The 12,612-nt window shown below is 38.4% G+C and overlaps 1 protein-coding gene across 1 annotated transcript in view; it reads right to left on the reverse strand.

The window, feature by feature from the left end:
* Positions 1-605: 605 nt before the first annotated feature.
* Positions 606-12,612, reverse strand: part of LOC107681058 (NAD(P) transhydrogenase, mitochondrial-like) — a 54,281-nt gene continuing 42,274 nt past the window's right edge. Inside the window, exons 20-22 of the mRNA XM_016477209.1 lie at positions 7,750-7,868; positions 7,550-7,665; positions 606-2,150 (exon numbers count right to left, since the gene is read on the reverse strand). Coding sequence (XP_016332695.1) covers positions 2,010-2,150; positions 7,550-7,665; positions 7,750-7,868 — 376 coding nt within the window. The 3' untranslated portion in view covers positions 606-2,009. The remainder of the gene's footprint in view (positions 2,151-7,549; positions 7,666-7,749; positions 7,869-12,612) is intronic.

A 12,612-nucleotide genomic window follows, 5' to 3' on the forward strand; every position in this document is an offset into this window, starting at 1 on the left:
GTAGAAATAATGAAACAGTCATGAAGACCCATTTAATCTGCTTTCAGCACTGTTACACAGAACGAACACGCAGAAGCATCAGGCACATTCATTAGTGTGACCACAACCATCTACAAGAACCTCCAGAACACCGGAATTAAGAGAGATAAAGCGCTAACTGATAGACGGACCAGACACGGAGAACCGAAATGAATGAACAAGTAATGGCTGGAATGTGTTTTTCCCACTATGTCAGAAATGGCCCATACCTTGCCTCAAAATAAAAAGTTTATTTGGACACTTTGAAGCACTTTCCCAACAATCCATCACCTCTTAAGAGAGATCAGGAGAAGGTGCGTGAAGATACCATCATGTCTGAGTGCCATTTCTTGCGAAGGTGAAAGAACCCACATGGACTTGAGATCAGAGCAAACATCTCCACCCTCAACTCCAGACATAAATGAGGAAAAACTGACAATGGGTAATCACTGTCACTTGTGCGCAGATATTCCCTCATCAGAAGATGCAAGTGGCTTCTGCAACAAACAGCCCAATCTAGGCATTGTGGTGCCCGCAACACTGAAGGCATGCGATATTCAGAAATGAATGACCGTTCGTGCCATCAGTTCTCTTATCAGGATGTTTATTAAGAGGGATGCTCTGTGATACAGTGGAGAGAGAAAACACATTTCACAGTATGACATTAATTCCTCACCATGGCACAATGAAACATTTGAAGACTCGCCCTCTTCCCTCCCGTGTATTGCGGCAAAGCAGAATTATTTCTATGCAAGAACCTGTCTATACAAAAACATCCTGAAGGATCGGGAGGGAACGCAAAACTCCATATTAACCCGAACCGGTGTTCGATAATTACTTCCTTTCCCTTGCAGCAATTGATTCTCTTACAATTTACTTCTTTTTCACATATTAAAACATTCCTGAATCAGATGAAATTCAGCATCTAAACTGAAGCTTAATTGCGAAGAATGGTGTACCACCTTCCTGCATCCACAAAATCAACATCGAGGAATAAACTACACGCGCCCCACGCAGGACTGTGTGACTGGGGAAGTGAGGGATTGTTTTGGTCGCGTTGAAACTGTGGAGAGGTAGGGTTGTTGTAATGGTCTGTCTTGGTTCCTGGATCTCGCAGGATCTACTCCATTAGGTCCCAGTGGGTAAAGTACAGTACATCTGTTCAAATCCCTGTCAAATACTGCGGAGGATTACTGCTGGGAACAAATTTGGGAGGACAACAGGCCAGATATACGGTAACTATTCATACTAACCTCACCGCTACAGTGACATTCACTTGAATTAAGAGTGGTTGGGGAATACAAATCATTTTATGGAGGAGCCACAGGTGTTTGGGATTCTGTGCATAAATCTTCAATGATATTCGCTAGAACTTTATCTCAGAAGCGATCCTTCAAAGCTTCATGCTATTAAGAGAAAATTTGCATTGTTTGGAAATGGTCCTCTGAAGCTGTATCTGAAAAAGTTGATTCCTCATCTTGGAACAACACCATATACCACCAGTTGGTCACTTCATGCACATGGTAAGTTCACAAGAAATAAACAATTAAGCAAGAAAAAGGGAAAAAAGCATACAGTTTATGGCTTTGAAACAAGTTAGTCATATGTATGCTAACACTACCAAAAACGGATTTAAAAACAGATTGTTGTGCTATATAAAACCTGATCTATAATACATACAAAACCAGATGATAACTAGTTAGCTTGATTTATTAATGCTAATTAATGTGATGCTGTAATGCTTTTTTCCTTTTAACTTCATTCAAATGGGAGACCAAAAAAAAATTTAAATGAACAGAAAAACAAAAGTTCTGGAAATACTGAATAAACTACTTATATCTACAGCAAAATTGAAATGGGCATAGAGTGTGTCATTAAGAGCTTGATCCTATTAGTGCTAATTTAGATCTAAGGGTTTATTAGGTTTGTTCGATCTCCTCGTCTCTGTGACTCATCTGGTGCAAAGCAAGGTCAGATCTTCTCTTTCCTCTCTAGCCCTCGCGGACCTTGGCAGACAGAGCATCACAAGTCTTCTTGGCATCTCCCAAAAGCATGGATGTGTTTGGTTTGTAGAAGATAGGGTTGTCTACAGCGGCGTAGCCAACTCCCAGAGATCTTTTCATCACGATGACCTGGAGGGATGAAAGCAGAGGTTGAAGCATTTGGTCTTACCCAGGAACAAAGGTAGCTGGAAAATTCACATTAAATAAAATCCTGTACGTTGCCCTTAAATTACCAATGGCTTTTTCCATTGAGTTGAGCCAGCTAATTTAAACTCTTCAACATTATTCCTGTAATAACACTGAATGCACCTGCATGTGAAGTGGCAGAGAACGGTTTTAGGATTTGTACAAGAGGGTGCAAAAAGAGCCCGTGCTTCCAACATGTAATGGTTATTTAAGTATCTGCCATTTACAAAATTAAGAGTCATTAGTGTCTTGAACACCAGTTTTTAGGCTGATCAGTTTCTGGGAAAATCGTCGAGAGCAGCGCTTTGATTGGGAGCATCTGTTTGGGAAGGAAGAACACTTGGTAATTGAATAAGTAAAACCAGAGAGGAGAGCCCTTGCCGCTGGTCTAGCTTTAATGTTATTCAATACACTGAAAGATATTTGGAACGAAATGACCCTCATCTTGAGACTTCAAAATCATCAGGCGGATTCTTTTAATATCATCATCCATCCCTCAAAAGCCCTGCAGATGTTCAATGCCAGCCAGGTGATTGGGACAGCGTTCAGACACACCCATCCCCTCTTCTCAAAGAGTCACGTGACCACTTTACCCAGGCTCAGCATCCCCCAGGACAGGACAACATCCTTTTGTTAAATTATTCATAGGGCAGCTGGTTTCATTTGGGAATGAAGGCACAGGTGGACAGTAACGAAGTACAATTACTTGAGTACTGTACTTAAGTACACTTTTTGAGTATCTGTACTTTACTTGAGTATAATTTTTTCTGGAAACTTGCTACTTCAACTTCACTACATTTGAAAGACAAATATCGTACTTTTTACTCCGCTACATTTATATCAAGGTCCCCCAAGTAGAAAGTCATTATATGTAGTAGTTTTTCCAGTGTGTGCATTTATTCACTGAACCCTTTTTTCCAAGAGGTCCTCGCTGCAGCCTATAGTACGATGACGTAGCTGGATCAGATCCAATACGTATTGGATGTTTAACGAGCATGCGCAGTATTGGATTTTAATATAGACCGATAGACCGTTATCCCAGGTTTTTAGTTAATCCCATGTCCAGCAAATAAATACACACACGGTCGGGGACAAGGCATATTAACACAAAGATGACCATTTCCTTTTTTGTGTGTTATATGCAAGTGAAATCCCTGGAGCCATGCATTCCGTTACGAGAGCGCTCTCTCGCTCTCTATCTCTCTCTCTATATTAGAATAATATAAAATCTAAATAAACAAAATGGATCAGCATTAATCGAATATCCCCAACTAAATTTAAATAAACATGATGGATAGAATCAAAAAGACATTTAGGCTAACTCTGATAGAGTGATGTATATCTTAATAATTAGCTATTTACAGTGCAACGTCTGCATATCAGTCATGTTACAGTGCTTGTTGTATACTTATAATAATGGATACAGCATTGATGTGCATCCTGGCGATAATATATGAATTGCAGGCTATTCAAAAAATTAATAATTAAATACATAAATAAATAAATAAAGCTTTGAAGTTGCCGGTATAGACGAAAACATCGCGGATGAATTTAGACATTAAAGTTTTTACATTGTAATGTAATGTAGGTCATCGTGTAGATATGTAATGTAGGTCAAAAACCCTTGCTACATGTACTGCGTTAGACTTCACTTAGACCAAGTCGTTAGACTAAGTCGCTGTGGATAAAAGCGTCTGCAAAATGATAAAATGTAAATAAAAATATGAATTTATTCGAGACCTACTACAGCGCATGCGCGTAAAATATCCACTACGTAGTGGATATAGTCCAGCTACGTCATCGTGCTGCAGGCTGCAGCGAGGACAGACTCCTTTTTTCTGCAAAAATCCGCCCTGCGATCTGCCAGGACCTTCCAGTGTTGCCAAGTCTTGCAGTATTTCTAAGTCTGCAGTTTTCCGCCTAGCTTTGAATGGATGTTTGGCTGATTTGTTTACGAAAATCTGGCAACCTCTGGACCTTCCCCGCTAAACTAATGTAAACGTCTGCGCTACTGCACAGCTAAAAGTGCTCTAAAAAGGCAAATAAGATAATAAAAGACGAAAAAGGCACATCATCTGTGTGCTCACCACATTGATTTTAAATAGACAACTGTATGTGATACCTTACGTAGGCCGAGCGCTACGATCAAAGATCATAGAAGATAAATGATCGGTATACGGTAAATAAAAATTACCTACACCTTGATCTACATTACAGAGAAAATGTATAGTTTTTATTCTGTTTGAACTTGCACGTGTATGTGTTAACTCATTAAATTAACCATGTTTTTACTATAGTAACTAGTTTAACTATGGTATTTGCGGTAAAATCACAGTATCCACAAATTTACTATTCTCTCACTATAGTAACCATAATTATGCTATTTGTAGTAAAACTACAGTAACCACAAATTTAACATGGTTTCATTATAGTAACTATAGTTTAATATTTGTAGTTAAACTATGGCAATACAAATGGTAGGCTAATATATCCGTCAAAAATGGCTGCTATTACCATATATAAAAAACCTTACTACTCAGGCCTACTGGTAAATTGCTGCTAAAAACTGGTCAAGGAAGTATATAAATCTCAACATTATTTTATTTTATAATATACATTTTTTTTTGTATGATCACACAGGTCAAAATGTTTTACTTCACTTTTTTACAACTTTGGAATCTAAACTGGGAATCGATAAGCATTTAAATCAATAAGCAGAATCAGAATGGATAAAATTAAAACAATACCAAACTCTAGCCACATGTTGTGACGTTCACTGATTTATGAGCATTTTATGAACACTGATCAGTTGATGGCAAAATTCAAAAAGACTTCTTTGGCGCAACTTGTACACCCATGGCCATACTGAGAGAGTATGTTCCAGTATTCTGAAAAGACTAAAGATTTGTTTTCTTTTCAATGTTTGCTTTGTTTGCCTAAAATGAACTATATCTCTTAATTCCAAAGATAATAGAAGCTAATCAGTGTATTCAGTAGGTTGCATTAGTGGCATAAGGTATTGTAAGTATACAACAATGTGACAATAAAACAATGCATTCACTTTTTTTTTTTGATACTCAAGTACTTTTAAAAGCATGTACTTTCGTACTTTTACTTAAGTAAAAGCCTGTCTTTACAACTTTCACTTGTAGTGGAGTAGTATTTGACCAGTAGTATCTGCACTTTCACTCAAGTAATGCAGTTGTGTACTTTGTCCGCCTCTGAATGAAGGTCTTTAACCAGGCTGGGAGCAATCAGTAGGGTGGATGTTGCACGAGATTGAGGATATCAAAACCAACGGAGACAATCGACAGGGAAACTTCGAATTCGGCCGCACTATTGTGTCATCAAGAGCGTCACTATGCTCTAAGTTGGTCAAGTTCCCTCATTGAGACTTGGCTACACTTACAAGTTGCTACAAATAAGGAAGGCTTTGGTTCAAAGCTCTAGTGTTTGCATAATTCCATATGGAATTATGGAACAGGTTAACAAGCTACACACAATTACTCATGGGAGAAGGTCGACGTATTTACACATTCGCAAACGTCAAGCCCCAGTACTCCGAGTGATTTCCCTAGAGAAGGTCTGGCCGCAATGGGCCTGTCATGTGGTGAGGCACACCAGCCCCACATTTTAGGGAAAGTATCGGTCGGATGCTCTGAAATGTCATCATTCCAGAACGAGCGAGTCAGCGCTAATGAAAGCAGTGTGAGGCTTGTCTTGCTGGAGATACACCTGGACTGAAGTGTGGTTACAGTGGGAACCAGCTGTGGGGATGGGATGGAGATTTTCATATCGCTCTGGGTGGGAGAATGAGGGATTGTCTGTATAACATTGCTTGAGGGCAATTGTTGCAATCCTGGTTTTTATTCCAGCTAGGCCATAAAAGTAAAGCCTGATACATATGAAGTATGTCATGTACACTACAGTTCTGTAAGTTTTTTTGGTCATTCAGCTCACCAAAGCTGCATTTATTTGACTCAAAATACAGTAAAAACTAGAGGTCGACCGATTGATCGGCCGGCCAATTAATCGGCCGATTGTGCTGCAAATTAGGCCAATTTATAGGCAGGCGCGTATGCGGGCAGCTAAGCGTTGTTGCGGAACGCTGGAGAATCTCTCTCTGGCTGCGTGAGAGACGGCGCAACTCACATTCTGCAGCCGCTTCTTGTTCACACACAGCTTCAGCTAATGATGGCAGGGCAAAACAGACCGTTTCGAAAGCGGAATTACGTTTTACCCTACTAGAATTGATGCCGGAAAGTTATCATATTCATAAGTGCAACAAGTCATTTCCATGTGAAAGTAGAAACGCATGCAGTTCAGACGAAACTTCTGGGCTGATTATAACGTGCACATTAACTTTCCTCGAGAAATGTGTGTGTAGGTCCGACAGTAGCATCCACGATGTCATCGCTCGTGGCCAGTGCACTCTTAAGCAGTTATGAGCAGCAGGCTGTGTAATATGTGTGAACTCTTATTTTTATCATCACTTGGCCATTTGACTTACAGCAGTGTCCAGTGTTTCCCATACATTGAGTTATTACTTCGTCTGTGGGAAACACTGGTGTCTGTCAGCAAACATAAATAAAAAGCATGCTTCAGAGCCGTTTTAAGAAGGTGCTGAAGTTTTGAGCCATGTATTATTACTCTGAATTAGGCTACTACTACTATTACTATCTTGTACCCTGCAATAATCATTTACTCAAACTCACTTGTATGAGATGAAGGGGAAAAAAAAAGAAAAAGAAAATCGGACAAACATATCGGCCAAAAAAAATCGGCATCATATATCGGCAATCGGCTGCTCTAATTTCTAAATATCGGCATCGGCCAGTGAAAAACCCATATCGGTCAACCTCTAGCAAAAACGGTAGTATTGTGAAAGATTATTACCAATTTAAATTAACTGGGTTTTATTTTGATATATTTTAAAATGTGATTTATTATTGTGATGGCTAAGATGAATTTTCAGCAGCCATTACTCCAGTGTTACGTGATCCTTTAGAAATTATTTTAATGTTGATTTGGTGCTCAAGTAACATTTCTAATTATTTATGCTGAAAACAGCTGGGCTACTCAATATTTTTTGTGGAACCTGAGAGATATATTTTTTTTTCTGGATTCTTTGATGAATAGACAGTTACTGGAAATAGAAATCTTTTGTCAAATTATACATTTCTTTGAACAATTTAATGTGCCCTTGCCAAATAAATTTCTTTAAACCCCAAACTTTTGAACGGTAGTGTATATCGTGTGAAATCAACTACAAAAAAGGTGACTTTAAGACTATAATTTATATTTAAAAGTTGCCTGGCATAAACAACTAATAAGATGCTCACCTGCTTGGACTTCCAGACCTCCAAAACAGGCATGCCATCAATGATGGAGTTGGGGTCCTCCTGGGCCGCTGAGTTGACTGTGTCATTAGCACCAATTACCAAAACCAGGTCAGTTTCTGAAAAACAATAATGGAAAGCACGATTATAGATTTTATATCCCACAAATGACACCAAAAAAACACCAAAAATGCATATCATACCAGGGAAGTCATGATTGATCTCATCCATCTCCAGCACAACATCATATGGCACACCAGCTTCAGCCAGCAGAACGTTCAGTTGGCCTGGCATACGACCAGCCACAGGGTGGATTCCAAACCTGAACACACACGCAGACAATACAGGTCACATGACCTCTTAGATCGCCTGGTACACATATGGCATCCAAATAAAGCACTTTCCGGTTGGGCAGGATGACTCTCCATACAGGACGAGCAGTCTTTGAACATGGTTAAGCAGGAGTGCTTTGGGGTAGGGGTCAGGGTGTTTCCAAGAGGTTAAGAGAGAAGGAAATAAGCAGCGGCTGAAGGTATCTTTTTAATGCCAGAGGTAGTAAAGTGCATGAGCTCAGGGGAAATGTCTTGAGGAAGCCGAGTGGACCCCCAGGGCACGTGGCCAGCTTTACAACTTCACTGTAAAAACAGAAGATCACAGCCAACAGCCTTAGAAGAGACACAGGAAGTGATATGCCTGCTTTTTTTAACCAATGTAAATTTGTGTTGCGTTTTTATTTGATGTTTACACTGTTTTCAGGTTCAAAAGGCATAGGGGACTCTAATCTAACTCACACTACCAAAAAGTAACCAATATTAATTTTTGTATGTTTACCTTAACAGAGCATTAAAGCCAATAATTGTATATTTTGTGATTTTAAATAACCCTTTCATGGCTTCTAAAAAAAATAGGAACTTTATCCAAACAGCTTTGCACAAGACATGTATGGTAACTATAAGCAATAAACTAATCAACCGCCAAAGCCAGTTGATCAGTATAAATAAAATAAAATAAAATAAAATAAAAAGCATTCAATCAAAAGTATATTAATTAAATTTAAAATAAAACAAACCTTTTAAAACCCCAAGGGAAGGCTTGGAAACATTTTTATAATAATTAACATACAAAAAGAATTTAAAAGTACAAGTACATTACTTATAAAATTATTTAAAAAAAAGTAATTGACTATTTAAAGCACCAAAAGAGGGCTCAGAAAATATATTTTTATAATAATTAATTTAATTATAATTGAAAACAGCTACACAGCTTCCATAAAAGAACTGAGGCAAATTCTCAGAAAACATTTACAAGTATAAGGATCGCAAGCATGGTTGTGCACCTTTAACCAATTTACCTGACCTAAGCAGTCACTACAACCAGCCCACTTCCGATCTTGTTCGAATTAACATGTCAGAGCTGTTTACTTCAAAATTAGTCAATTTCCAGAGCATTCAGGCCAATTTTTGCAACATTTATACACTACTTGATCTAACATTTGTTTTATTGTCAATTCTTTTCTCATCCATTTTTTTTAACGAAAATCTTGAGTAGTAGACTTTCAAATGATGGTTGCTATTTGTCTAACAAGTGTCTACTCTGGGGGGAAAAAAAGGATCATGTCACGCTTGCACTTGCTTTCCATCAAATCCGACATCTGCTCATCAGCTTCCTTTACGTAAACTCATTTGTCAAATAGGAAATGAGGAAAAAACATGTTCAATAATAAACTAAGAAAAATACACTTTAGCGGACAGGCCTCGAAACTTTCAAGACATGGGGTTTGTCAATCAACTCTGCCGCTGGCTTACATAAGCTGCAGCTGTGTGCGAAAAACAGTCTGGGTGGACAACGAATCCAAGCTCGGTTCTGCCATCCAAACCAACCGTTCTGCTATTCCCATTACCATCGCACCGCGTTTCACCGCACTGAACCAACACACGCTCTGAAAAAACAGTGATTCTTTTCAAACAGGACCTTCCAGCCCAGAGGAGATTCAGACTGCTTTCCTGCCCAAACCTGCGACTCCTTTCAACGAACCCAATCTTTCCAAAAACGCAATGATCTTTATGGAGAGACAGATGGACAGAAACTTAACAGGAATGATCAGGAGAGTTTACACAGTGTCAATTCTACCCACAGTCCTCTCGACAGGGCAACACCCCGAGCCAATTATCCCAAAGAGAGCGAGGGGGAGAGCGGCGGGTGAGCTACCTAATCTGTCCACTCTTTGGCCACCCATCTCCCCTTCTAATCAACTGCAAATGCTCTAATTGGCAGCAGCTGTTGGGCTCTCAGATCAAACGAATGAACGAAAATTATACAAGCTTCCGGTCTGCATCTCTCCTCCACAATCACAAAGTGCCCGCAGCTCTAGATAGAGAGAGAGAGAGAGAGAGAGAGAGAGAGAGAGAGAGAGAGAGAGAAAACAGGAATCTAGGAGAAAACAGGAATCTAGCTTATATGTGACGGATCTGACAAGGTGGCAACTGAAGGAAATAAGTTGACAAGTGACTATTTAAGTACCCCACAAATTGCATTATGGGAAATGGTACTGAAGCAGACAAGAAAGTGGCAGGGAATGATAATTTGATGCAGCACGCAACAATCTCGATCATCGGCAATGTGCTTTTGAGAAAAGCATGCATGGTTGACCACTTTGTGACCAAGTTGCTGATCAGTACTTCATCTCTTACGTGTATTAGACGGGTTGGCAGCACACCATGGCATTCTGGGACTGATTAAAAAGCATTTGTGTGAGTGCCTTCATGAAAAATGCTGAGTGAATCTTTAAGTCACAGATGATGCCGTAATTGGCTCTTCTGACTACCAAGAGTGTGGTGAAACCAGGCTAGCGCCGACAACCACTATTTAGTGGGAACAAGACAACAAAAGAATTGACATCATCCAGTGTGAGGATTAAAAAAAAAGGAGAGAAGGGCAAAGGAAAAGCAAAAATGGAGCCAAAGTGGTCAGCTGTAGCCTTGTGAAGAGTACATTCAAATCAGATGCCTGTTTACAAAGGATTGCCAATGTCTCTCGTTTGGACTTTTTGCAGCTTTAATAGAGAGATGAGAGGACAGGAAAAGATGGGGAGTGAGAAAAATAACAGTATTAGGAAACGCCAGAACTTGAACTTGTGTTGTCCATATGAGGGCTACACTTCAATGTGTCAAAGCATGTGCATGTATGTGTGTGTGTGTGTCCAAAATAAAAATGTATTTAAAATAATTGTATTTTACTTCAAAACTTTTAAAAATACATATATATAATAGCATGTTTATTGTTTTATTTAAAAAATAAACTAACCAAATAAAGTGCAATACTACTATTATTAATAATTTTATTGTTATATTTAATGGTCACAATGTGTGCAGTGTGAGCATTAAACCAATATATATTGGCCCGGTTTCACAGACGGGGCGGACTAGGCCTTAGTTAAATTAAGATATTTAAGCAGCTTTTATAAAAATGCCTTAGAAGAAAAAATTACAGGTGGTCATCATGAGATAGATCAACGGCACTGACATATTTTATGACATGTCAGAGCAAGATATTTTCAGTTGAGAAAGCTCAAACATTATTTTAGTCTGGGACTAGCCTTAAGACTTGTATGTGAAACCGGGTGTATATTTCAATTATATATTATACAGTTTACAAATTTATAATTTTTTATATAGATACAATATTAAAAAGAAAAATGTAATTAAATTTAAAAAACAAAAGTTACAAATATATATATATATATATATATATACATATATATATACACATACATGAGAATTATATACACAAAATATTTATACATTTTTAAAATAAAAAATGGAAATTTAGAAAACAAACATTTAAATATAAATAGACTAAAATAAATATACCTAATTGAAATATTCATAGCAAACTTTGATTATATTATAGTTAGAGGTCGCCTGATAGTGGATTTTACCGATACCAATAGCTAGGTTGGACCACACTGGCCGACATGATTAATCAACCGTACTTCAACCATACTTTGTAAATCAATAAAAATATTAATACTAATTATTATAGTGATCATTAAAGTTAGCTAATAGTTTATTAACTAATGTTACCAGAAGAAACTTTCTTTAAAATGTAAAAATGTATTAGTAATAGTAAATGATGAAATTAAAAAACTAAAAAATATATTGCAGTCACACACTAGGCAAAAGCACAGCGCTAGTTCCGGTAATCAACTATCGGTGCCAATTAATCGGCAAAACTGATCAATCTCTAATTATAGTAGATTTTTTACCAGAATCTAAAATTTGTGACTTGACAAACTACCATTGAAAACAAAAGGAAAGCTAAAACTAATGGCTTGCTCACACAAGGCATTATAGATCACTTTACTACTACTTATGTGTGGGTGACGAGATTCCAATCTGTCTCGACAGTCTCAACATGAGAAACTTTTACATTGTGTTGCATGTTCTCATCAATATAACAAATACTGAAAGCGCATGGTTGTTGAAGCATATCTAGGGTCAGGCACACAGTCTTTCCACGCCCTGCAACCTGAGAGGTGTCGCCGGGACTGTGGAAAGTATTGCGTAGCCTGCACCTGTCGCTCTGCTCTTCACCAGCTCTTTCACAGCACTGGGAGGCCTGGGGTACACTGTACTCTCAGATCACAGGGCATTACACGTACACTGGAGAGGCAACAAAAGCCCCAGACAATAGAGCAACTGAATGACGATATTCAAAGGCACTCTTTGAAATGGAGGAGTCCGACATGCAGAGAGAAACGGAGAGAAGCCTGCCATTCAGAGGTTCCCCAGACTGACCTGCAACTAGTGAGTTCAAACACTCACCCAAGCAGTACTGACAAGACTCAGACCCCCTCAGAGAGACTAAAACTTACACAGACTAAACTATATGGGAAAAAGTTTGACATTTTGGCTTGACTTTTAATAAACTTGAGTCTGATCAGTGGTGTATTGCAATCCTGTATCTGTGTTACAGTCGACATCAGGGGTTGAAAAAAATATCATACATATATAAAATTAATAATGACAACAAATGTGTGCATATGATTTTTTTTTTGTTATTGTGTG

This window comes from Sinocyclocheilus anshuiensis, unplaced genomic scaffold, assembly GCF_001515605.1.
Source record: "Sinocyclocheilus anshuiensis isolate Anshui unplaced genomic scaffold, SAMN03320099.WGS_v1.1 scaffold412, whole genome shotgun sequence".
Lineage (NCBI taxonomy): Eukaryota > Metazoa > Chordata > Actinopteri > Cypriniformes > Cyprinidae > Sinocyclocheilus > Sinocyclocheilus anshuiensis.